Source organism: Apodemus sylvaticus, chromosome 17 (assembly GCF_947179515.1).
Source record: "Apodemus sylvaticus chromosome 17, mApoSyl1.1, whole genome shotgun sequence".
NCBI lineage: Eukaryota > Metazoa > Chordata > Mammalia > Rodentia > Muridae > Apodemus > Apodemus sylvaticus.
Genome location: NC_067488.1, coordinates 50,071,750 through 50,099,446, shown reverse-complemented (window position 1 = coordinate 50,099,446; position 27,697 = coordinate 50,071,750). Strand labels below are relative to the sequence as shown.

Below are 27,697 nucleotides of genomic sequence, written 5' to 3'. Positions count from 1 at the left end.
TAATTGTTAGCAGAGATCCCTGGAGGTGAGTATAGCAGTTTACATGTATAACAGGGAAGGATTCTGAATTTGAGGCCAGTCTGAACTGCATAGCAGGACGCCAAAAAGACTTTGAGTACCTTGGAAGTTCGGCCGTATTGAAGTAAGTAACATCTTTGTGGATCCAGGGAAGTTGCTCTGGTGCGTGTTTTACAACCTGAAGAAGCAGGAGGTAGGTGTCAGGGATACTCTGGTCATATGTGGCATTAACAACTATCTTCATATTCCATTGGTGAGCTTTTAGCTGAGGAAAGACAACATGCACAGCACAAAGCTTGTGTTATATGGATGAACTAGTGGATAAGAAAAGGGGATGGTTTCTGTCTTTAATGGACCCCGAGTCGAACACATCAACTAGGTATGGTTCCAGGCACTGTTGTCATTAGTTTCTCCAGTAATCTCTGAACTCTAAATACCACAACTTGAGTACCTTTATTGCTTTGCCATCTTATAGATGAAGAAACTGAAGCACTTCGGTAGTTGCTCTGTGTTAACCTTTGTAGAGCTAGGATTTTATAGACGCAGGCGTGTGACTCCAGCCTTTTGTAAATCCCCTAATCTCGATTGCAGAAGCTTTGTGTGTGCCCTCTTTTTTGTTGGGTGGAGAAGACAGGAGTTAACTGTTAGCTGACTGGCTTGAAACAAATTTATTGTCCACAAAGACTGCTTTCTCAGGTGCTGGGATCAAAGGCATGCATCATCATGCCCGCTTTAACAGAAACTTAAGGTTGCTGGGTTTTTTGTTAAGGTTTTGTTGACTTGGAATTTGCTATGTCACAGAGGCTGGCTTAAATCCCCATCTTTCTCCTTCAGTAGTTCAACTACTAACTAGTATTAGACTATAGTTGTATCAGATAGCCAGGCTGCTGCTGTAAGAAATTGAAAGCCAAAGTGCACATTTTTATGATAGTGGTTAAAGAACATCAGGTGTGTGTGCAGGAATATCCATGCCTTTGTCAGAGAAGCGAAGGACAGCCTGGTTGACGGTTGACCACTCAATTTAAGGTAATTCAGCGAGTGGATAATGCAACTAATAAAACTATGGCTGGGGCTGAGCCATGGTTCAGTGTTGAGAGCACGTGTGGCCAAGGACCTGTAGTCCTCAAGCACTCACCCATGTTTGCCAGACAACAACTGTATGTAATTCCAGCTCTAGATGGTTGTAGCTCTCTCAGCTTCTGAAAGCAGTCACTAACTTGCATAGACACATACTTTGTTTTGTTTTACTTTGCTTTTTTTGAAACAGTTTCTCTGTGTAGCTCTGGCTGTCTTGGAACTCTGGACCAGGCTGGCCTGGAACTCAGAAATCTGCCTGCCTTTGCCTACCAAGTGCTGGGATTAAAGTGTGTGCCTCTACCACCTGGCTACACATACTTTTAAAAATAAGAATGTAGCTTGTGGATTGAAGAGTTAAGCAAATACAGCATTATCAAGTTGTGAAAGTTTGAACATTTCTGTGAAACTACTGGCTGGTTTTGTGTATCAACTTGACATAGAGAAAGCTTCCATTGAGGAAATACTGCCATGATAGCCAGCTGTTGTATCTTCTCAATTAGTGATCAAGTGTGGGAGGGCACCTTGTGGGTGGTGCCATCCCTGGGCTGGTAGTCTTGGGTTCTGTAAGCAAGCAAGCTGAGCAAGCCAGGGGAAGCAAGCCAGTAAGGAACATCCCTCCATGGCCTGCCTCTGCATCAGCTCCTGCTTCCTGACCTGCTTGAGTTCCAGTCCTGACTTGCTTTGGTGATGAACAGCAGTGTGGAAGTGTAAGCGGAATAAACCCCTTCTCCCCAACTTGCTTCTTGGTCATGATGTTTGTGCAGGAATAGAAACCCCGACTAAGACTGTGTATCACAGTCGAAGGGTAAAATACTGACTTTGCTTTTAGATTTTTATGTGCATTGCATTTATGTAAGCAGTCCTCAATTCCCCCAGAGGACAGCTGTGGGGTCTGTCCCCTGGAACATAGAGGGTTGTGTGATAGCAACTGAACACATCCTCTGCAAGAGGAGCGGGCGTTCTTAGCTGCTGAGCCATCTATAAGGCCCCAAATTGTGGTTTTTTGTTTTTTGTTTTTTTGTTTTTTTTTTAGATTTTGTAAGTACACTGTAGCTGTCTTCAGACACCAGAAGAGGGCGTCAGATCTCTTTACCGATGGGTGTGAGCAACCATGTGGTTGCTCGGATTTGAACATGACCTTCAGAAGAGCAGTCGGTGCTCTTACCCACTGAGCCATCTCTCCAACCCCCAAATTGTGTTTAAACAAACCAAACCCAACAAACCATGTTTTGACTTCCGGGCCTCAGTGCCTTGATTCTGTATCTCAAGACGGGCCTGGGGTGGGGTGTCGGGATGGCTGAATGGAGAAAGGTAGGCCAGAGATACCCACCCCCTTATCTGTGGCCATCAGCTTATCCTGGAGGGTTGCTTTTGACGCGGTTTCTGTAGTTCTGCTAGCCAACTCCACTTCTCAGTATCCATGGTACTGGGATTACAGGCTATGTTTTAGGGTTTAGGCAGGCAGTCATTTGTTTTGGTTTTTGTTTTGATACGGGTCTCAGCCCAGGGTAATCTCAAGCTCTCCATGTAGCTGGGGGTGGCTCTGAGCTAATGATTCTTTAAACAAAATATTTAGTCCTATGTGTGTGTCTCAGTGTGTGCAGAAATCCATGGAAGTCAAATCCCTTGGAACTATAGTTGCTTGTCAGCATGTGGATACTGGGACCTAAACGTGGTTCCTCTGCAAGAGCAGTACTAGTTTTTAACTGAGCCAACTCTTCAGTCTCCTGATCCTTTTTCCACTTCTTGAGTGCTGTGATTACTGGTGTTTATGGTTTGCTGGTAATCATGCTAAGCAAGCACTCTTAGAACTGAGCCTGCCAACATATAGTTTGCTAGGAATTGGGGTACAGGATTCATTAAGGACTTTTATGTCCTCCCGTTTTATAGGCATGACTAACCAAGTTCGCGTGCAAGCACAGTCTGAGGGGCTAGGAACCTGCGCGGCGGTCCTCTTAACACAGATCATTCCAAGTCTGCTTAGCATTGCCCCGCCCCTTGGTCGATCCGGGCCAATCACTGTTCAGGGGCGTTCCTGGGTACTTCACACACACCTCCCAGGCTGTTCTGCCCAGCGAACGAGGGCCGTCTGTGACCCGGAAGTAGTCGTCCTGGTGGAGGCGGGCGAGACTTCTGAGAGGTGGGGCTTGAGACGGTCCTTTCACGAACCCACACACCCTGAGGCGTCTGAGTGAAAAGTGTAGCACCATGGCCTCTGTGTTGTCCTACGAAAGTCTGGTACACGCCGTGGCCGGAGCCGTGGTGAGGAAGGGTTTGGGGCTTCGAAGTAAATCCCGGGATGGGTCGGGGAGATGGGCACGAGGGAGATGTAGGGGTCGAATCTCACTACTGGGATGAAAAGGACGGGCATAAATAGAAAGTTGCTGCTACAAGAGGGAGGGCGAGGCCAGGACCCACCCTCTACCCCGGTCCCCTCTGGACTTTCCCAGAGATTGTCTGGACTAGCAGTCACAAATGTCCAGAGGGGATAAGGAAGAAGATAATTGCTATTTTCTTCTGAAGTTTAAGGCCAACCATTCCCTTACCCAGCTCTTCACTGCACACAAACTTTGTCTAAATTGGTCCTGCGGGGAAACTAAGTGGAAGATGGGGTGCTTGATGTAACGATGTTGCTTGATGGTCCTGTTGTCACACCTTATCACAGGCAAGTCAGCATTATTGCCAGGAAAAGATAGGGTGTTTGTTTAAGTCAAGATCGGTGTTGTTATCCACTACCTATGTGGTTGCTGTGAGTTAAGTGCTTTGTTCTTCCATTTAGAGGTGTCTAAGTTCCTTCCATTTGACACTTTTTCCTGAAATTTTACATTCTTAGCACAAACAACCTGCTTCTTCAGGTTCTCTTCCTCAGACTGTTTCCCATGTTCTTCCCTAACTTCCAACTTGTACTTTAGCCACATAGAATCACTGTGGACCATTCCTATCCATTCAGTGGGCCGATACTGAAGGCTATCCCTATCCCAATATTAATTCAAGAACCGCTCATGCCCTGGTGAAGAGTAATCTGAGTTTTTTAATTCCAATTCTATCATTTGTTTACTATGTAATCTCAAATCTCACATTTGTTATCTGTGAAGAGAGGAAAAAATTACACTTTTCTCCTAGACCTTGAGAATTAGGTGAGGGAATATTACACGGTGTCTTATTCAAGGAGCCACGTTCATTTAAATCAACCAGAAGTGCCCTTTGCTCATTATGAAAAGAACTGGGGTGGAAGTTTGCTGTGACATGTTTTCAGTTGGTCGTAGAGACCTGTTTGACTGGAGTGGAAATGCAAATGGGGGCCAAGTTATTCATGACTTTGTGTAGGAAAGAGTCATCGGTTGCACTTACTGATTGACATTTCAAACCTGATCCTCTTGGCTGCCCCAGGGAGAGCGGGAGGCACCTCTCTCTCAGGCAAGAGATGGTTGTGGCCTAGTGAGGTGGTGGATGGGATAAGTGAACATTCGCCTGGAATGGATTTATAAGAATCACCGAGGATTTAGTAATAGCTTGGGTGTAGCTTAGGATTTCTGTGTCTGACAAATATTTGACTCAAGTGAGCTGACAGTGGTTGTGAAGACACAGGTTTGGGGAAAAGATATAATTTGGTTATAGTTTTGAACTAGTTAAGGTGTGTCCCTGAGAATAGCATGGTATTAAATGATTAACTCACCAAGGAAGTGAGCGGGGACTAAGAAAAATAACAGCGACCTAGTGGAAAAGCTATCTGACATTGCACCACAGAGAAGACTCGGGAACCAGTCTGGGGTGGGAGGGGACTGAAAAGTTTCGTGCCAGCTGTTAGAAGAAAGTATTTCAGGGAGAGGATGCCGTCCAAGTGTGTCTTCTACTGCACAGGGGTCAAGAAATTTGAGGACTGAGAACCAGTTACTGGGTTTATCGAGACGATAAGTCCAATGCTTAGTTGAGAAGACTAGTGTGGTGGGCTGGTGGGCAAAGTACTGTGTGACACAGCATAGGAAGACAGAAAATCTCACTACTTTTTCTCTCTCTTATGGAATGACATTCGTGATTTCTTTCTGTGGGCTGTGAGCCCCTCTAGGTTCGAAGAGCACGGCGGAGAACAGTCATTTTCTTCACTAATTGTTGGTTCCAGTGGAGAAGTCAGAGGGTACACGAGTAAACAAAATGATTTTAAATAGTAAATGCTACTAAACAAATAGGGCCAGCAAACACTTTTTTTTAATTGGATATTGTCTTTATTTACATTTCAAATGTCATCCCCTTTCTTAGTCCCCCCCCCAAACCTCCATCCCATCCTCCCTCCCCTTGCTTCTATGAGGATGTTCCTCTACCCACCCCACTCCCACCTTCCCGCCCTCAATTCCCCTACACTGGGGCATCTGTCAAGCTCTCATAGGACCAAGGACCTGTTCTCCCATTGAAGACAGTCCTCCCTCTGCTACATAGGCAGCTGGAGCCAGTGTACTCCTTGGTTGATTAGCAAACACTGTTTTTAGTGAGGGACATATTATGAATTATATACAGCCATGATGGTCTGAAAGCAGCCATAAGTAAATGAATGGGCTGAGATTTGTTTCACATAAAATATTGTCACCGGAACAGGCAGTACATTGGCTTTGGCCTATAGACCAGGTTTCTGAGCTCTGTGATAAAGCATGATTATGGGCAGGGTGATATATATTAGTCAGCAAAAAAAACCAAAAAAACAATTATTTTTTTTTGCCTCAGCCTCTTAAATCCTAGGGATTATAGGCATGCAGTACAGTATCCAGCTCCTGCATGGTGCATGGTGGTGGGGGTGGGTAGCCCAGGCTTGACATGAACTTGTGATCCTCCTGCCTCTGCCTGCTCTGAATATCGTCCCTGTCCATGCTTTGTTATAGTTGCTTCTGTGGTTTATTTATCATCGACATCGTCATCGACGTGGTCATCCTCCTCTTCATCACTATTACTACAAAACTGCTGTGCCAAAGAGTTGTTTTCAAACTCTTAGCAGGTTTCTGTATTAAGGCTAAATAACACTAAGGCTCCAAGTACTAGGGTGCTCTAAGTAACTACATAGCCTTGCTATGGCTACCTGGGATAATTGTGTCTACACAAAGAGCAGAAGCACTTGGGTAGAAGTAGTTGCGCTGAAGATGTTTATTTGCAGTTCTTGAGTTGACCTTTCCGGCTTGTTTGTTCAGCTCCTCCTTGGTTCTGCATTCTCTGACCTCGAGAGAAGCGTGCAAGCATGTGTTCCTTTGTTTTCAGTGCTGGGTGTCAACCACCCAGCTTGGCATACACTAAGTACCCACTCTACTATGCATGTTTTAAAAGCTAGATTATTGATTTTTTTTATTTTTTTGGTGCCATACCTTAGGATAATTAAATATCTCAAAACAAGAATTACATTGCTTCAGAAAGCTGCTGTTCACTGGTTTCATATGTAAAAAGTCATTTAAAAAGTATAATTAGCCAGATGGTGGTGGCGCACGCCTGTAATCCCAGCACTCTGGGAGGCAGAGGCAGGCGGATTTCTGAGTTCGAGGCCAGCCTGGTCTACAGAGTGAGTTCCAGGACAGCCAGGGCTAATACAGAGAAACCCTGTCTCGAAAAAACCAAATTAAAAAAAAAAATCTGAGTAAAGTATAATTAGATTTATGATTTTATATTTTGGTTGTCATCAGATTATCATTGAAATATTTGTATGTCTCTTTTTTCTTTCTTTTTTTTTTTTTTTAAGTTTAGACTGGCTTTGACCTGTAGCATAACCAAAGATGACCTTGAACTTCTGATCTTCCCATTTCCTAAATTTGATGTAGCTGTCCAGTTGCCATGGAGAACCGGGTACACTGGGAAGGAGAGCTGGGGGTGGAATAGGATGGGCGGTCGAGAGAAATAACGAGCCAAGACAAAAGTTCTGATCAGGTCTCCAAAGTTTAATATTTAGCTCTGTGTTTGGGATTGGCAGAACCCAAAGACCCATTCTTGGTTTCAGCTGGATTGAGTTGCAAAGCGAGCTCAGTAGCTGGTCAGCTCTTCAGAGCTCTGGCAAGAAGCTCCAAATGCAGTGAGGCCAGGCACTGACTCCAACCAGGTTGTAAAAACTGTTGGGGACTAGTTTAGCCAACGCAAGGCTCAGGGGAGGGCACAATTTGAGATTAGAACATTAGGTTCTTATTGGTGCAAGGACTGAATACAGGCTTCAAGTGTGCTTGGTAAACTCTACCAAGTTAGTTAGCTGTGACCCCAGCTGTGTGCAAGTAAAAGATTCCCTTATTCTACAATTTTAAAAATGCTATCTATAAGATTTATATAGGGGCCGGGCAGTGGTGGCACACGCCTGTAATCCTAGCACTTGGGAGGCAGAGGCAGGCGGATTTCTGAGTTCGAGGCCAGTCTGGTCTACAGAGTGAGTTCCAGGACAGCCACGACCACACAGAGAAACCCTGTCTCGAAAAACAAACAAACCCCCCCCCCAAAAAAAAAGTTACATAGGATAGATTGGATAGATTACACACTGAAACAGGGCTTAGAACTGTAAGGAAGATTGATCAGGAACATCACATTTTTTATGGATTTGCCTGTTTGTTAAGATGTGTTTGGACATGAGAGGACAACTTTTAGGACTCTGTCTCCTTTCACCACATGGTTCCAGGAATCAAACTCAGGTCTTCAGGCTGCAGGCAAGAGCTGCTACTCCTGCTGGCTCACCTCTCTGGCCTGACTGATCAGCAATTTCAAGGAACTTCTTTTGTACCAATTGCTTATTTAAATCATCTTGGGTTTTCTTTTTTTTTCTTCCTTTATATATCTAGCAGGGCAGTTTCTTTATATTCATTAGATTGGCCTTGAACTTCTGGATTCAAGGTACCCTTGTGCATCCTTGAGTAATAGATTGTTATTGTCTCCAGTATCACGCAAAGTTTGGGTAAAAGTTGGTCAGGTAGAATGCTTGTCGAAATGGGGTTATATCTTTGGTCTCTGTTCTGTGTTTATATACAAATAAGTGTGCACAGGTTTTTGTTGTTGTTTATATAACTGTTAGTAGAGTTTTATGTACTGGCTTTTCTCTTTGCTTGTTATGAGTATTTGTTTTGGAATATAAAGAATATTCCATGTGAATCAATTAGGGCTCCCTGGTTGCAGGGTGGAAAAACAGGCTGGGTATTTGAAAATAGTCACTGAAGTCTCTTGCTTGTACTACCACTGAAATCAGAGTGGTTTTTTCTGACCTTCTCCCCTTACTGAATTCCAAATAAGACTCAAATACTGCCAGGGGCTGTTGTGACTCATGCCTTGTAAACCCATCGATGCCAGCCTGGTCTACAGAGTTAGTTCCAGGGCAGCCAAGACTACAGAGAAACTCTGTCTCAGAAAAAGCAAGCAAGCAAATGAACAAACAGACAAACAATTGACTCAAATACCTGTAGTGTCCCTTCCAGCAGAACTTAACACCATTTGCCCAAGCAAACCTTGACACACTGCTTGTAATTATTAGCAGGTGTGAAAAGAAGGCATGAGCAGAAGGACCCTGCAGAGGCCTCTTCAGGGGCTGCAGTGGAGGGTGGTGACTGGATTTTCTGTTCTGTCAAGATTGTACACAGTAGGACAAGGTAATCCTTCAAAGGAAAATTAGAGGCTGGAGATATGACTCAGCAGTTATGCTGAGCTATAGCTATTCTTGCAGAGAACCCAGCTGCAATGTCTGCCGAGTACCCACATGATGTCCTACAGCCACCTTTTTACTCCAGTCCAATAGTATCTAGTGCCCTCTTCTGGCCCCCATAGGAACTGCATGCATGTGGTACACAAACATTCAGGCCCAATAAAATATACATACATACATACATACATACATACATATACACATAAAATAAGGAAAGAAAATCAGCATAGGAGAGTGATGCTGTATGCCCCAAAACTTCTGACATCTGAATATCAGACCATTAAAATACCTTGAAGCCGGGTGTATTGGTGATGCACACCTATAATCCCAAACCTCAGGAATCTAAGGCAGGAGGGAGGAGCCTAAGTTTCTAAGCCAGTCTGGGCTGTATAGGTTCATCCCGTCTGTAAAACCAAAAATCTTCAAATATCATTTCTTTTTAAAATACATAATATTCCAAAGCTGGGTATGGTTGCAGAAGAGGCAGAGGCAGGTGGATTTCTGAGTTCAAGGCCAGCCTGGTCTACAGAGCGAGTTCCAGGATAGCCAGGGTTACACAGAGATACCACCGCCTCTCCCAATAGTGTTCCATTGTATATAGTATTTCATTTAATTATGTTATCTGTTAAGCCCATTTGCTGTGATAGACATTTTATATAATGTAAATGTTAGTGTTCTCTCCCAAAGCTCTATTACTCCTGCTTCACTAATTTTGTGATATTTGAGGGGGGGAACCCTATATTTCCAGAATCAGTTAACTTGGATCCTTATCTATAAAATATCAGTAACCTCCCAGGGCTTGTGAATGTTAATAGCATAATAACAGACTTTTTATGTTACCTGACACTTACAGTAAGTGCTTATACATGAATTAGAAAAAGGAAATTGAATTGGGTGGTGGTGGCACACGCCTTTAGTTCCAGCACTTGAGAGGCAGAGGCAGGCGAATTTCTGAGCTCCAGGCCAGCCTGGTCTACAGAGTGAATTCCAGGACAGCCAGGGCTACACAGAGAAACCCTGTCTCGAAAAACCGGAAAAAAAAAAAAAGAAAAAGAAAAGAAAAAGAAAAAGAAAAGAAAAAGAAAAAGACAAAAGACAAAAGAAAAAGAAAAAGAAAAAAGAAAATTGAAAGTGAATAGTCACATATTCAATAGTCTTTGACCTTTGTTTTCCCCTCATTTATTTATTTATTTGTTTGTTTGTTTGTTTGTTCGTTCATTCATTCATTCATTCATTTTGTAGGTAGAGAACAGCTCTGAAGGTCAGAAAACTATTTTCTGGAGGTGGTTTTCTAATCGCATGTAGGTTCTAGGGAATCAAACTTGGGTCATCAGACTTGGCAGCCAGTGTCTCTACCCTCTGAGCCAATCAGGCTGGCCCTCTCTTACCTCTTTTTAAAGAAGTAAATGTGGTAAACCAGCTGGAAGGTTTTGGAGTAATGCTTAGCTCTGTGTCATAGTGGCTAACTTTCTGAACTTGGGTTTGCCAAGCTATGAGACCGACAGTAATGCCTCATCCTCAGGGTCCTTATGCGACAGTAGTGGGCAACACTTGTGACATTATGGAATATTACAGCAGTAAGTATCCAGTTTTGGTTGAGTCTGTTTTTGCAAATGATTTCTTTTTATCCAGGTTCATAAAGTCAGTAAGTTTGTGTTGAGCATGTTCAGTGGCCTGAGTTTAATCTCCAGCACTCCCCTCTCAAATAAGAAGAAGAAGGAGGGAGAGGAGGAGGAGAAGAAGAAGTCCAAACGAAGAGAAGTGTCCTCTTCCTTCCTGGAATCCTTCTTACGGTTTCACTCAAAGCCAGTGATCTCACCTTTTATCCTCTAGATGAACTAGAAGGTACTTGGGATGAGGAATAATGAATGCATTTAATGAATGCATTTGATCTAGTAGACAAATACAGAACTTTATGCAGAACACATCTTTTCAAGCCAAACACAGCGCTGGTTTAAGAATTATTTACTAAGGGATGTAGCTCAGTTGGTCAAGTGCTTGCTTAACATGCATGAAGTCCTAGGTTTGATCCAGGCACCATGTAAACTGAATGCGGTGGTGCATACCTGTAATCTCAGCACCTGGAGGCAGAGGCAGAAGGATCAGAAGCCTAAGGTTGCCTTCAACTGCATAGTGTATTTAAGGCCAGTCTGGAGTATAGGAGACTATCTCAAAAACAAACTAAATACAACCTGGAAAGAAGGTAGGGAGAAATATATTTTATTTACTGGGCTATAAAAATATATTTCTTTAAGGTTATTTACAGTATTGTGTGTATGTGTGTGCCTGTGCACCATGGCAGTTGTGTGAGATCAGAGGACAATTCCCCTTCATCATATGAGTTCCAGGCATTAACGCTCATGATTGTCAGGCTTAGTAGCAAATGCCAGCCCCAAGATGCATTTCTTCTCCTCTTCCTGTCTCCTTATCCTTCCAGGACTCCTCCCACCTAAACTTCCGAATAGTGAAGCCTGAAGGCACAGAATTCTGTGCCCTTGTAAAAACATGTTTCTGAATAATACATGAGTTAGAGAAGAAATCATAACAGACTCAGTTTTTAGAACCAAATAATAACAGTATAGTGCATATTGGAACTTATGCTGAAGACTAAGTCGCCACTGAATGAGACTGAGGACCGAGCAAGTGGAAAGAGGCACTGTGGTAGGGGTTCGAAAGACTTGCTGTAGCACTTTCCATGTGGCTTCATAGATGCATACAATCCTACCAAGATTCCAGCTTGCTTCTTGCAAAAATTGGAAGACATGCCATAGCAATCTTGAAAAAGAAGAATAAAATTGGACTTCTTCTGGTTTCAAGTACTACAAGACTTAACAATCAAGAGGTTACTGACACAAGAATAGACACGCAAATCAGCAGAATAGTGTCGAGAATCTAAAATCTTCAGAATTCTCTTGATTTTGTTCAAGGCTCCTGAACTTGGTGAAAATACAGTAGTTCCTTCAGTAAATGGCGGGTAACATTCACACCTACTTCAGCCATACACAAAAATTAACACAAAATGAACTACAGACCTAAGACTTAGAACTAGAGCCACATAACTCTTAGATAAGACAGAAATATAAATCTTTGATTTCTTATTTTTAATTATTACTATTTTATGTATATGAGTGTTTTGCCTGCATGTAAATCTGTGTACTAGAGCATGCTTGGCACCCACTGAGGCCAGAAGAGGGCATCAGATCCCTTGGAGGTGAAGTCACAGGCCATTGTGAGCCACCAGACATAGGTGCTGTGACTGAAATCACTCTTTGCCTGCAGCCCTCACACAGAAAGGATATTAGATGCCTTTCCAAGGGTTTTATGAGCAGATGTATGCCAGGCGCCTGGGATGAGGACCAAGCATTCGCTTTTATATCACCAACTAAAATACAGTTTTATGTCATCATATCCCATTTGTCACTACAAACCCATTAAGTGGCTGGACATGGTGGTCCACACCTGTAATCATGGTACTAGGGAGACATTGACCGGCAGATTTCAGAATTTAAGACCAGCCTGGTCTACATAGTGAGTTCCTGGATAGCCAAGGCTACATAGAGATACCCCACCTACATAAAGACAACCCATCTCAAAACAAACAAAACAGAAAAACAAAACCATTTAGTGGGTCCCTAGAGAGCTTTTCTGGTTGAGGTACTGGGTCATATAGAGATAGGGTCATGTCATCTGCTGGTTTGTATCCCATTGATATGACAAGATCTGGGGAAAAAATACTACAAGTGATTGCTTGAAGATAATAGAATATGTTATTATGTTATATTTTTTCATATTTAAAGGCATGCTTTTCAAATCGATCCCAGGACCACTTTATTCTTTTAATAATTCCTGCATTCTCAGCGAAGTATAGAGGTGCACCTCTCTAGATCCAGCACTTAGAAGGTGGAGACAGGCGGATCTGGAGTTCAAAATCCTTCTTGGCTTCTTAGATAGTTCAGGGCCATCCTGGACTACTTGAAACTATACTGCCAAAATAAAAACCCAAACCCCAGGATTAGAAAACAAGCAATTGAGAAGTTTTAAAAATATATCCATTACATGTCAACAAAAACATTTTTTAGGTTCTAACTTTCTAAAGATTAGAGAGGTGCGTGTATATGTTGGGCTATGTGAGTCCTTTTTCTGTTTGCAAGAACACATGTAACAAGAGGAAAATTCCCCTCATACTAGGAGAATAAGAAGTTTTGAAAGCAAGTTGTATCTTATTACTTCATAAGTCTTTTGAAAACAATTTTGAGACAGGCACAATAATATTCCTGTCTTCTCAGTTCTCAGGTGGTGGAGGCAGGAGGATCAACAGGTTTGGGCCAGCAAGATGGCTCAGCAGGTAAAGGCACTTGCTGCCAAGTCTTACAGCATGAGTTTCATCCTAAAATTCATACTGTGGGCAGAAAATCAAGTCCTGCAAGTTGTCCTCTCAGTTCTACATGTGTCTTATAATAAATAGTTTTCATCATCCAAACTCATAGAAAGACCTTAGAGGCATTCAGAGTTCTTCAGATTATACTCCGAGAGCCCCCAGGGCATATTATTCTTGGTATTCTGTTGTGTCTCAGTCTGGCCTGGGAACTTGCTAAATAGTCAGGCTGACCTCCAACTCATAACTTCTTTCCTCCTCAGCTTCCCAAGAGTTACAATACAGGAAGGACTCATCACACTAAGCCCTCTCATTTTTTTTAAAAAGATTGTTTATACCCTATACCCCTTATAGCCGGAATGGTGGTGGCACATGCCTTTAATCCTAGCATTTGGAAGACTGAGTCAGGCAGATCCCTGAGTTTGAGGATAGCCTGATCTATAAAACAAGTTCTAGGACAGCCAGAGCTACAGAGAAACCCTGTCTTGGGGGGAAAAAAGAGAGAAACAAAAGAAAGAAAAATGGTTTTATTTACTTATTTCTATATGTAGGGAGTTTTGCCTGAATGTATGACTGTGTATCTAGTGCATGCCTGGTGCCTGTGGAGGCCAAAGAGGCTCTTGGATGCCCTGGAACTGGAATTACAGATGTTTGAGCTGTCGTGTGGGTGGTGAGAGTTGAACTTTAATCCTCTGGTAGAGCAGCCAGTGCTCTCAACCTCTGAGCCTTCCCTCCACCTCCCTTACACACTTCTTTTTTTTTTTTTTTTTTTTGAGACAAAGTCTTATAGACCAGGCTGGCCTTACTGCTCTTGAGTAGCTGAGGATGACCTTGAATTTCTCATCTTCCTTTGTCAGTTCTGAGTGCTGGGATTACAGGCCTACACCATTACACACAGTTTATGTGATGATGAGGATCCAGCCTAGAGCTTGCATGCTAGGCAGTTACTCTCTGTTGGGACCCTTCCTTTTCCAGCACAGAAAGCAGAGTTGGGGGGGAGGTCCTTGCTGATGTGGTAGCCTACACAGGAAATGAGCGGGACGGGAGGAGAAGGAGGGAGTTGGGGGAGGCAGGTCGGGAATTTAGCAGCTCTGACTGTCTAGCAATCAGGCCATTTTTGCTACCCTGACTTGCTTCTTTATTTGTACAAGTTTCACAGAACAGAGGCAGACTAATGATTATCCAAGTGGTACAGAATGTATGTTTGACTTTTCATTACATGTCCAGGGTTACAGTTCAGCTACAATTAGAAGCTACAAACAGAACAGATTTTATCTTACTGTTAAAGACTCTAAGCAATGTCTCTTCCAAAGCATGCATTTATTATATAACAGCTTGTTTTTATTTTAGGTTGGCGTATTTGCTGTTTGAAAGAACTCCAGACAAACAAAAAATGTTAGAATCAGTCTTCTTATGAATAGCAAATACTAATATCTAACTTTTTTTACTATATGTTTGATCATCTAGGCTATAAAGTAGGAAGACAGGGCTCTAAGCTCTCTCTCTCTCTCTCTCTCTCTCTCTCTCTCTCTCTCTCTCTCTCTCTCTCTCTCTCTGTGTGTGTGTGTGTGTGTGTGTGTGTATCTTGAATCTGTAACCTATCCTCCTGGCCAGTCAGGATTTGTCAACTGTCTCTGTTTACCCTGTACCAATTATACTGTGTAGAGTTAGCTCAGGGGCAGAAACCCCAAGCGGATTCCTGGAGTAATGGCCTCATAAGCTATGTGCTTATCGATCTCCAGGGCATAAGGAAAACTTCCAAATAGTGGCCAGACAAAGATAATTTTAGGATGTTCCTAAAAGAACGCAGATGTATTTTTCCCCCCTCAGGAAAAGACATAAAATGAATCATAATGCAGAAAGTTCCCAATAATGCAACACTAGAGACCAAAAGCTAGAGCTAGGAGGGCAGGACTGTAGCCATCTATGCAGCTGTACTGGAGCTGTGGCCAGCAACTGGCTGGCTTCATGATTCGCCGTTTCTAGTAGCTATGGCTGTGCCGACCCTCCCACCTGAGCCACATCCCCAGGCCCTCTTGCATTTTTTTTAAAAGTATTTACAGTTAGGCATAGTGGTATTTGTGTGCATCATGTGCACTTCTGTGAGAGGCAGAATGAAGTTAAAAGTTGTATGTGGTTGGGCATGGTGGTGTACACCTTCAGTCCCACCGCTGTAGATCTGAGGCAGGCAGGTCAGAACAAAACAACAAACTAACCCTGAACCAAAAGAGCTGGGTATATGTAGTGTCGCACATCTGTGATCCCAGTATTCAGGAGACAGAGGATGGCAGATCACTGAGTTCAAGACTAGCCTGGTTTACATAGAGAATTACAAACCAGCCCATCCATGGCTACATGAGACCTTGTCTAAAAAAATGAAAGGAAGTCATATGTGTGAGGCTGGGGAGATGGCTCGTGTTAAGAGCACTTGCTACTCTTAGAGAGGACCAGATTAGGCAGCTCACAACCACCTACAACTCCAGCTCTGGAGGATTGATGCCATATCTGGCCTTGGTGGGCATTCAGACACATGTTGGTATATACTCACACACTTACAAATAAAGAGGGGGTAAAGAAAATCAAGGGCTGGTGAAACAACTCAAGGGAAAAAGTGCTTAATGTCTGGGCTGATGACCTGTGTACCATTAATTGTCCTTTGACCCCCACGAGTCTCAGTTTCTCTCTCTCTCTCTCTCTCTCTCTCTCTCTCTCTCTCTCTCTCTCTCTCTGTCTCTCTTTCTCAGTCTCTCTCTCTCTCTCTCTCTCTCTGTCTTTCAGTCTCTCTGTCTCTCAGTCTCTGTCTCTTTCTCAGTCTTTCTGTCTCTGTCTCTCTGGCACGCATGCGCACACACACAAGTAAATGTAATGCTTTTTTTTTCAAATAAAGAAACGAAAAGAAGGAGTATATATTCATGTTTGGTGGAGTCCGAGGTCTAACTGTGAAGAGGGGTGGAGTCTGGGTGTTTACACCCTGCCTCTGCCACTCTGCCTTGGGCTGCTCAGGCCCTTGACTTTCCAGCTGAAGGGACCTCCTGGCTTCAAGGGCCAGTGCAGCGTAGGAATTTACTTGTTCTCCCAACACAGAACATTGTAATTCAAAATGGCTTGGTGAGAGAACGAAATCTCTGAAATAGATTTCTCTAGAAATAGATTCTTGTAAATTGTAATTATTGTCTGCAATAGCACTCCTACTCAGATAGTTAGAATTCTGTGGGACTCAGGGTTATTTTATGCCGCTGGCACAACAGTGTGGGACATCATGCCTGCTTCTCATTTGTGTCTTCTCATTCTGTATAACTGAACAAATTGTTCTCAGGAAAATATGAATCTATTTAGAGAAATTTAATTCAGATCCTGAAAATCATGTGTTTGTATGACTCAGTATAAGGCGTGCATGTATAATATTTTGTTGCAGGTAACAGTGCATGTGGAAGCAGCCTCTTGATGAGGAAACACACATCACAGCTCAGTACGTCCCAGCCCTTAAGGTGTTCTCTGCAATGGTTAGTGTTAGACTGTACGGATTTTACCTCAGTTTTAAAAGCAAAACACGACAAAAGCTCCTGGGGCCCCTGGAGAAGAAGAACCTGGTTAACCCTGCGGATGGCTCGTCTCTAGTCCTCCAGGGCTTTCCTGTACTTTCTAGTGCATTGCAATAAGCAGAAGGGTGTCTGTTATATTTTATTCAGCATTTCTGGATAATTAGCAGCACATTGCCCAAGACACCGTATTGCTGTAATCAGAAACTCCCATCTCAGCATTCAAGTTTTAAGCTTCACATTTCACATTCATGTTTCTATCAAAACATAGAGAGAGCCGGGCGGTGGTGGCGCACGCCTGTAATCCCAGCACTCTGGGAGGTAGAGGCAGGCGGATTTCTGGGTTCGAGGCCAGCCTGGTCTACAGAATGAGTTCCAGGACAGCCAGGGCCACACAGAGAAACCCTGTCTCGAAAAAACCAAATCCAAAAAACCAAAAACCAAAGAACAAAACAAACAAAAAAAAAAACAAAACAAAACATAGAGGGAATCTCAATCTCTCTCTCTCTCTCTCTCTCTCTCTCTCTCTCTCTCTCTCTCTCTCTCTCTCTCTCTCTCTCTCTGTGTGTGTGTGTGTGTGTGTGTCCTCTCCTTTGAGTTCCTGTTTATTTATTGCTATTGTTCTCCAGGGATGATGACAAGTCAGGCTGTATTCTGGCTAGCTAACTCTATGCCACCTGCATGTTTCAGGTCACCTTAGGAATGGCTGCTGTGAAAGGTACCACGGGGTTCCCTTCTGCCTCCCAGGGTTTATCCTCTGTCGTATCTGTTTTCTGTTTCTACCTAGCAAATGCCTACCAAGTAGCTTAAAACCATACCTGTTTATTATCTGTAAGGTGGGCCAGTGCAGGTTTACTGAGATAAAAATCAAGACATTGTAAGAGCTATGTTCCCTTTTCAAGGCAGTGGTTCTCAGCCCCTGGTCAAGACCCCTTTTAGGGGGTGTTGAACGACCCTTTCATAAGGGTCGCCCAAGACCATCTGCGTATCAGATACTTACATTACAATTCATAACAGTAGCAAAATTACACTTATGAAGTAGCAATGAAAATAATTTTATGGCTGGGGAATCACCACAACATGAGGAACTATATTAACAGGTCATAATATTAGGAAGGTTGAGACCCACGGCTCTAGGGTAAAGATCATTTCCGTCTTTTGACCACATTCTAGAGCCTGCTACATTCCCTAACTAGTGGCATCTTCCTCCATTGCCAGATTGCCAGAGTTCACAGTTGGAGTCTCTTCTTATTCTGCATTGCTTTCTCCTACTTACTCTGATCTGCTCCCAAGTCTTCTTTTCTCCAGGGTTGGGAATAGAACCCAGAGTTTCTTCCTCCTCCTCCTTCTTCTCCACCTCCTCTTTCTTTTCCTTCTCTTCCTCCTCCTCCTCTTTCTTTTAACTGATTTTTTGTTTGGTTTGATCTAGATAGAGTCTTACTATGTAGCTCAGAATTCTATGTGGATCAGGCTGGCTTCAGAGATCCACTTGCCCTGGGTTCCTAAGTGCTGGAGCTGAAAGCTTACACCCCTACACCCCCCTTAATTTTTTTTGTTAACATTTTATTTATATATGTAGATATGTGTGCATGTGTGTGGAGGTCAGAGAGCAGCATGTAGAAGTCAGTTTTCTCCTTCCGTCATATGGGTTCTGGGATTGAACTGATGACATCAGATTGATGCCAAGAGCCTTTACTCAATGAGTCATTTTGCCAGCCCCTGCTACTTTTAAGGGGTCCTGTGCCAGGCAGTGGTGGCGCATGCCTTTAATCCCAGCACTTGGGAGGCAGAGGCAGGCAGATTTCTGAGTTCGAGGCCAGCCTGGTCTACAGAGTGAGTTCCAGGACAGCCAGGGCTACACAGAGAAACCCTGTCTCGAAAAACCAACCAACCAAACAAACAAAAAGGAGTCCTGTAATTTCTTCATTTTCACTTAGTCATCCAAAATAATCTTTGTTTTTTAAGGTCAGCTGGTTAATAAGCTACAACACACTGTGACATTTTCATAGGAGTTGGGACATCCACAAATTAGAAACTGTACTTTAACCTCTGGTCTCTCCATACACACACACACACACACACACACACACACACACGTACACAGGAAGATTCTTGCATGCCTTTTCAATTTTTGATGATTATATTGATTAAGCATCTTAGGAAGTAGTCATATATATGCACATATGTATCATACACACACATATATATATGCACATTATGTATCGCACACATATATATGTACATATGTATCACACACATATATGTACATATGTATCACACACATACATGTACATATGTATCACATATACACATATATGCACATATGTATCACATACACACATATATGTACATGTGTATCGCACACATACACACATATATGCACATATGTATCACACACATACACATATATATGCACATATGTATCACACACATACACATATGCACATATGTATCACACACACATATATATGCACATATGTATCACATATACATATATATGTACATATGTATCACATATACACATATATACGCACATGTATCACATACACATATGCACATATGTATCACACACATACACATATATATGCACATATGTATCACATACATATATATGTACATATGTATCACACATACACACATATATGCACATATGTATCACACACAGACACATATGCACACGTATATCACATACATACATGTATATATGTACATATGTATCACACACATACACATATATATGCACATATTGGTCTTTTGGGACAAGGTCTTGCCATGTAGCTTCAACTGTCCTGGAACTTGCTATGTAGACCAAGCTGGCCTCAAATTCATTGAGATCTGTCTGCCTCTGCCACCATATCCTACTTAGACTGTATTTTTAGATTATTGACTATTTTGATTTGGGGGAGTATCAGCGGCATCATAGTAGCAACTGACCTGAAAAAAAAGTCGAAATTCTATTTATCTGCTGTCTTCAAATGTGCTATAGTTTTGTTTCTTTTTCAGTATCAGAGAAACAAGTTTGTGGGGTTTTTTTTATTTTTGTTTTTGTTTTTTTTGAAAATTAAACTCTCCTTCTAATAATGGAACTTTATATATGAATAATCCCAATAGATTGAAGTTTTTATTTGGTAAGAATTTAATTTAACTGATATCACTAATCAGTTGTTTTTTTTTTTTAATTTTACATGATGTATTTTTTATTTTGATTCAAGCATGTTATATTAGATATGGTATGCAGTGTTTATTTGTAGTAGCATGTTAGTCTTCTCTCATATATTACACCCCAACAGCAGTTTCTCCTCCTTCCTCCCTCTCCTCTTCCCTCTCCCCTCAGACCCTCAGGAAAGAACAGGCCTCTCAGGGACATCAACCATAACACAGCATAACAAATACAGTAAAACCAGGCATATGCATTACATCCAGGCTGGACACGGCATCCCAGCAGAGAGGAATGGGTTCTGCAAGTAGGCGAGAGAGTCAAGGACAGCCCCTACTCCCACTTTTAGGATTTCCACGAGGACACCAAGCTATTTAGCCATAGCATGTATGTAGAGGCTAAAACCCTACAGGTTCCCTGATCTCTCAAGTTCCTATGAGTTCCAGTCTGTTGATTCTGTGGGCTGTGTTCTTAGCAATTAATGGGGCAGATGCAGACTACCACCGCCAGACATCACTCATGAGTTTTTGATCATTTAAAAATTGCAGTCTGGGACTACGAGAGATGGCTCAGTGATTAAGGGCACTTGATGCTCTTCCAGAGGCCCTTGAGTTCAATTCCCAGCAATCACATGGTGGCTCACAACCATCTATAGTAATGGAATCCGATGCCCTCTTCTGGTGTGTAGACAAATATGCAGACAGAGCACTCATGCATAAATAAATATATATATATTTTTTAAATACAGTTTGTGGCTGGAGAGACTGATGAGTGGTTAAAACACTGGCTGCTATTGTAGCTGACCTGGGTTCAGTTCCTAGCACCCACATACCAGCTCACCACCATCTGAACTCCAGTCCCAGGGAATCTGACATCCTTTTCTAGCCTCCAAGTTGCACCAGGCATGCAGATAATGCACAGAGAGACATGCATATAGACATAAAGAAAAACCACACACATCTTTCTTTAAGTTGTGGCCCATGTTTATGTACTGTAATGGCTAAAGCCCCTTTTAACCTTTGCAGGGAAGTGTGACTGCCATGACAGTGTTCTTCCCTTTGGATACTGCTAGACTTCGGCTTCAGGGTAAGTATTGATCCCATGTATTGATCCCTTGATGTTGGGAAGCATTTTCTAGTACATACTGCTGTTATCTGTTTTCTTGCTTGGTTTTGTGACAGGGTTATATATAGCCCAATTGGCTTCAAACTCACTATATAGCCTAACCATGACTCATTCTCCTGCCTCCACCTCAAAAGTTCTTGCATTATAGCTATGCCCCTGGCTTAAATATTTGATCCCTACTCCTCTTTCTGTACTGGGGGTGAACAAGCTTTGTACAGCAACTAGACCAGTGCTTGGCCACTGAGTGCTCACCTCATATTGTTCTCCAAGGAGAATTGTGGCAACCCAAGTTAAAGAAAATAAGAGGGTCACCTGTCAAAAATTCCACAGTGGGAATTCCCCAATGTGTAGCCGGAAATGTCGGAATGAGAGCAGTTTCTATTTTTTTTTTCTTTTTCTTTTTTTAAGATTTATTTTATATATGAGTATACTCTTACTTGAGTACACCCTTCTGACACACCAGAAGAGGGCATCAGATTCCATTACAGATGGTTGTGAGCTACCGTGTGGTTGCTGGGAATTGAACTCAGGACCTCTGGAAGAGCAGTCAGTGCTCTTAACCACTGAGCCATCTCTCCAGCCTGGGAACAGTTTCTATTATAAACTGACTAGCAATTACTTAAGAAACAGTCTTCAATACTGCCTTAGTCAGGGCTTCTATTCCTGCACAAACATCATGACCAAGAAGCAAGTTGGGGAGGAAAGGGTTTATTCAGGTTCCATTTCCACTTTGCTGTTCGTCACTAAAGGAAGTCAGGACTGGAACTCAAGCAGGTCAGGAAGCAGGAGCTGATGCAGAGGCCATGGAGGGATGTTCGTCACTGGTTTGCTCAGCCTGCTCTCTTATAGAACCTAAGACTACCAGCCCAGAGATGGTACCACCCACAGGGGCCCTCCCCACTTGATCACTAATTGAGAAAATGTCCCAGAGCTGGATCTCATGGAAGCACTTCCCCAGCTGAAGTTCCTTTCTCTATGATAACTCCAGCCTGTGTCAAGTTGACACACAAAACCAGCCAGTACAAATACCAAGGCTCTGCAGGCTCTTAGAAGAGAAAAAGGGTGGCCTGAAGAGTTAAGTCAAGGGGACCAGAGATGGCGAATTTCCTCACACTAGAAAGTGATTACACACAGCTCTTACTCATGACAGTACCCAAGACATCTGCCCTTCTGAAATCCACCTCACTGATTTTATCATGTAGCAAGCCCACGTGTGAAAAAAAAGTATTTCTTTCTTTAGCAGTTATTAGAAAGGCAGGTGGGAAATGCACTCTCTGTTTCTATATTAGGGCGATGTCCTGCATGATGGGTGAGTGGGCAGTGGCATTGGGACTGCACTTACACCACTGGGGTCTGGGCACTGCAGTGTAATGCCCACCAAAAAAATTCAAGCAGGGCTCACCTTGGAAACCAAAATATATCCTAAGAGAGTCAGCCCTAGGTCGGGTATGCTAGGCTTGGTAAAGGAATCAGGGCTGCGGCAAGGTGGGGAGCTGCAGAGAGACAGACAGCAGGGAAGCCGGCCTAGCCAGCTTCCGCTTTCCTGACTTTTCCACCCTAATCATTCACACAAGGGTGCCCGACTTGGGCACATCAGAGCCTGATGAGAAGGATATGTTCCGCTGCCCTTCGGCTGCCAGCCTTCAGTTTCTTAGAAGAGTCATGGTGGAGCCATGGCATTAGCCATTTCTAAGCAGAGACCAAAGGGCTTCTCACATTTATGATCTAAGAAGTCATGGCCATTCTTTCTAACCCCCATGACTTTTACAGTAGGCAGTCAGACCCCGGCTTCCCATGTGCTCCGCAAGTGCCCCACTTGGGCACTGTGACTCTTGAGGCTTAAACTGGGCATGTTTAAGGGAGGAAGGTTTTCTTTTTTTTTTTTCTTTTTTTTGGGGGGGGGGTTGGATTTATTTTTGTTTTGGGGATTTTTTGTTTTGTTTTTGTTTTTTGTTGCTTTTTTTTTTTCCCGAGACAGGGTTTCTCTGTATAGCCCTGGCTATCCTGGAACTCACTCTGTAGACCAGGCTGGCCTTGAACTCAGAAATCTGCCTGCCTCTGCCTCCCAGAGTGCTGGGATTACAGGTGTGTGCCACCACCACCCAGCAGGAGGAAGGTTTTCTAAAGAGGATGGAAACTGGGAAGCAGTGGAGACAAATACCCACTTCCTGCTCATCTAGACATGTCACCCTAACCTGCCTCTAACACTACAGGGTTTTGCATTTTGCTATCATCCTTTTTCTCCCCTCCTATTTTCTTTTCATCTTGAAATTATAAACCAATGCCACAACTTGCATAGAGAGTTTGAAAACTAACTCAAAGGTTAAACACTTTGCCTACTGGTTGTGGTTAGAATTTTTAGATAGGCAGTTATTTATATGATACACAAAGCAAAATACATAGAAAGGAGTATTATGCAGGGAAACCTCCAGCCCACCTTCACCATCTCCACCTTAGCTAACACTGTGGTGTTTCTTGGTATCTTCATCTCTAGGAAGATCTCACTCTCTGTCTCTTAGTTTTTAAAATTCCTTTTAATCGTATGTATGTTCTGTGTCTGTTTGGGGGTATGTGCACATGCGTGCAGGGGGCCTCTGAAGCCAGGAGCTTTGGAATCCCTGGAGTTACAGGTGATTGTGAGCCACCTGATACAGGTGCTGAGCCTCTCTCCAGCTCCAAGCTTTCTCGATTTGGACATCCTTCAGAATGGCAGGTATAGGTGGTCACTGTGTGCACACCTACAGTCCCAGCTACTTGGGAACTGGAGGCCTGTGGACCATTTGAGCATAGGAGCTATACTGAGACCTTGTTTCAGAGAGGGAAAAAGGAAGAGAGAATGAGAGAGGCAGAGCAAACTAAAAAGAGTGATTGGTGGTGCAGAGTCTAGAGCCCACTGATGTGTAGGAGCGAAGCATGAGGCTGTTGGTCAGCCTTCCTGGCTTCCTGGATAGCCTTTCAGACTTTATGCAATAAAAAGCAAATAATGTGTATTTGGAGTTTTCTGTCTTACTTATATAAAAAGCAGTCTGCTCTATCCTAGACTTTTCATTTAAAAATAGTCTTTTTTAGACTTTACTTATATATGGGTGTTTTGCCCAAATGTATGTGTGTATAGTACATGTGTGCCTCATCCCCACCGAGACCAGAAGAGGCACCAGATTCTCTGGGACTGGAGTTATACAGGCTGTGAGTCACCTTGTAGATGCTGGGAATTGAACCCAGGTCCTCTGGAAGAACAGCCAGTTCTCTTAACTGCTGAGCTAGCTCTCTAGCTCCCCTCCCCTGAAACTTTGTGTTGTAAGCCTAGCAGTGTGTTTTTCTTTATCCAGTCTTCCAGTTGTCAAGTTGTCTGGTATGCATGCACCATAACCTGCTTACCCTTGCCCTATTGTGGAACAATTCTTGGGTTGTTTTACTTTTTTGTTATTGTTGTTCTTGCAAATACCATGTAATAATAGGTTTGTTCACAAGCCATTTTGTTTCTGTAAACCTTATGGGATAAATTCCCAGACGTGAGATTTCTTCCACATCAAGGGGTAAATGTGTGATTTTGAGTAAATGCCAGATTGCTTTTAATGGGGACTGACTAACTTGCCATTTCATAAGATATACTGGTACCAACTTTAATTCTGAAGAAATTGGCCCATTTCCACATTTTTATGTTTTTAGATTAATTTTATAGCATGGGCAGGAAATTTGAAGTTAATTGAAATGTGGATATCGTTTTCAGTGACAATGCATAAGAAATGAGGGTGTTGTCCTTCTGGGATTCAAGGGTAGGAAGCAGCTCAAAGCCAGAATGCTTGAAATTTGAGCTTTAATCCTTTTTAATCCTAACATGCTTTTGTTCCCCGGGCCTCTCTTATAAAAGGAAGAGAGTAGAGGCTGAAAGATGGCTTTGCCGCTAAGGGCCTTTGTAGCTCTAACAGAGGACCTGAGTTCAGTTCCCAGCACCCACATAGCAGTTCTGAAACATCTGTAACTCCAGCTGTAGGTTTTCCAACACCCTCTCTGACTTCCCTGGGCACCAGGCACACATATAGTGCATGTATACATGTAGGCAAAACATTCATGCATAGAAAATAAAATAATTTTTTTAAAGAGAAAAGTAATCAATTTCCTCTATAAGGTATGGAAATAAAAATGGAAACATACATGTTGGCTTTTAAAAGAGCGCTGTATATGAGGCTGGAGAACTAGTTAAGCCATTAAGAACATTTATGGGGCTGGAGAGGTGGCTCAGTGATCAAGAGCACTGACTGCTGCTCTGCCAGAGGTCCTGAGTTCAATTCCCAGCATCCACATGGTGGCTCACAACCATCTGTAATGAGATCGGATGCCCTCTTCTGGTGCGTCTGAGGACAGCAACGGTGTATTCATACATATAAGTAAATAAACCTTTAAAAAAAGAAAGAACATTTATGGATTCACAACATTATGGGTCCAGTGGACCCAGTTTTGGTTCCTAGCATCACGAGGTTCACAATTGCATGTACCTGCAGGTCCAGGGGATCTGATGCCCTCTGACCTCCAAGATCCCCTGCATACATGTGGCACACATAAAGTGACAGAGGCACACATACATAGGAAGGAAGGGTGGTAGGGAAGGAAGGATAGGGACATGGACTATATGGAGCTAGAGAGATGGCTTAGTGGTTACAAACATATACTGCTCTTCCAGAGGACCCAAATCCGGTTCCCAGTAATCCAGTTCCAGGGGATCCTACACCCTCTTCTGGCCTCCAAGAGCACCTACACTCATGCACACACTGACACACAAACACATATACAAACATATAATTAAAAATAAAATAAATAAGAAAGAGCTTAATAAGACTCTAGAAATAGCATTTCTGTTTTACTGTGTCAATTAGGGTTTAAGTTAAAATTCTTTCTGAGTAACAGATGAAACCCGAGGAATTTGATCTGGGGAAGTAAAGCCATTGGCTGGACACACTGGAGATTCTGAAGCAAAGTAGGGAACTCAAAGAACAGATGAGTTTATGCAGATGAAGTGTCGACACTTTGGTGAAACTTGCTGATGCTGCAGATAATACTTGCCTTCATTTTTACAGTTGATGAAAAAAGAAAGTCAAAAACGACGCATGCAGTGCTCCTGGAGATAATTAAGGAAGAAGGCCTGTGAGTACCACCCTTGTCACAATCCATCAGAGTGGCCTATCTGAAGACTTGAAGTCTCTGCTCAGACTTATAGAGCCATATGTGTTCTTAATGTTTTTAGATTGATTTCTGCATGTTAGTACTTTCCATACATGTATGTCTATGTATCATGTGTGTGCCAGATGCTCGAGGAAGCAATAAGAGGGTGTTGGATCCCCTGGAACTGGTGTTATAAATGGTTGTGAACCACCATGTGGGTTCTGGGATCCAAACCCAGGTTCTCTTCTAGAGCAACAAATGTCCTTAATGGCTAAGCCCTCTCTCTAGCCTCCACCATTTAATTCATTTTTTTTTTTATGGTGCCTTCTAAGAATTTTTTTTTCCTTTTTGTTTTTGGAGACAGGGTTTCTCTGTGTATCCCTAGCTGTCCTAGAACTCACTCTGTAGACCAGACTGGCTTTGAACTGAGAAAAATTCACCCGCCTCTGCCTTCCAAGTGCTGGTATTAACGGCACCACTGCCCAGCTAAATTTGATGTATAATAAAGCAGTAGTGTTAATTGCTCAAGAGTTGAGGATTTAGCTTACTGACCATGTTTGCTAGCCTTTACAGGGCCTGGTTTCAGTGCCAGTAGCACACATTGCAGAAGACACACACACACATACACACATATACACACTTGAGGTTTGTTCCTATCAGTTGCATCCAGACAGATTGCATTCTTTTTCTTTTTTAAATTTCTTTGAATTAAATTTTGAAATAATTTCAGAGTTGCAAACAATTTCAAAGCTCAAATTGGTACAGTGTACCACTGTACACTTTACATGTTTATTTATTGACCATTTTGTGTGTGTGTGTGTGTGTGTGTGTGTGTGTGGTTTTTTGGTATTTTTCGAGACAGGGTTTCTCTGTGTAGCCCTGGCTGTCCTGGAACTCACTCTGGAGACCAGGCTGGCCTCGAACTCAGAAATCCGCCTGCCTCTGCCTCCCAGAGTGCTGGGATTACAGGCGTGCGCCACCACCGCCCGGCCTTATTGACCATTTTTATGTTTCCAATTATGTCTCTCTGCTTCTGTCTTTAACACACACATGCATATCACATGATCTTTTTCAGTTATTTAAATGTCAGTTACATGCATCAGAGCAGTTAACCTCTATGACATTACATTGACTCTTTAAAATAATATATTCTCCCCTCCACTTTCTTTTTGAGATAAGGTCTCCCTATAAGGCTCTGGCTGGCCTGGGACCAGCTATGTTGACCTTGAACTCATAGGGTTCTGCCTTCCTCAGCCTCCCTAGTGCTGAGATTAAAGGTGTGAGTTTTAATTCTTATTTTAAGTTTGCCTGCATGCCAGAAGAAGGCACCAGATCTCATTATAGATGGTCATGAGCCAACATGTGGTTGCTGGGAATTGAACTCAGAAGAGCACTGGTTGCAGTGCTCTTCACTTCTGAGCCAGTGCCTTCTTGATAAGACTACTGAGTGCCTAGGTAGTACAGTGGTGCGCACCTGGAGTACCCACCCACTCTGCAGGAGCCTGGAGTTCAGAGTCAGGAGGGACAGTATAGTGAAACATCTCCCTCTTCGATAGCCTCCTGTGATCCTTGTGTGCTTTCTAATGTGTGATTTAGCTACTTCCTGC

The 27,697-nt window shown here is 42.9% G+C and overlaps 1 protein-coding gene across 2 annotated transcripts in view; it reads left to right on the top strand.

Moving 5' to 3' along the window:
• The first annotated feature begins 3,222 nt into the window (after nt 1-3,222).
• The window catches only part of Slc25a17 (solute carrier family 25 member 17), a 43,335-nt gene continuing 18,860 nt past the window's right edge, over nt 3,223-27,697 (top strand). Inside the window, exons 1-4 of one of the 2 annotated variants that reach the window (XM_052161264.1) lie at nt 3,244-3,357; nt 16,525-16,612; nt 20,831-20,891; nt 26,006-26,072. In XM_052161264.1, the coding sequence (XP_052017224.1) occupies nt 16,535-16,612; nt 20,831-20,891; nt 26,006-26,072 (206 nt within the window). In that variant the 5' untranslated portion in view covers nt 3,244-3,357; nt 16,525-16,534. Of the gene's footprint in view, nt 3,358-16,524; nt 16,613-20,830; nt 20,892-26,005; nt 26,073-27,697 lie in introns of both variants that reach the window. The other variant, XM_052161265.1, reaches the window with a different exon arrangement.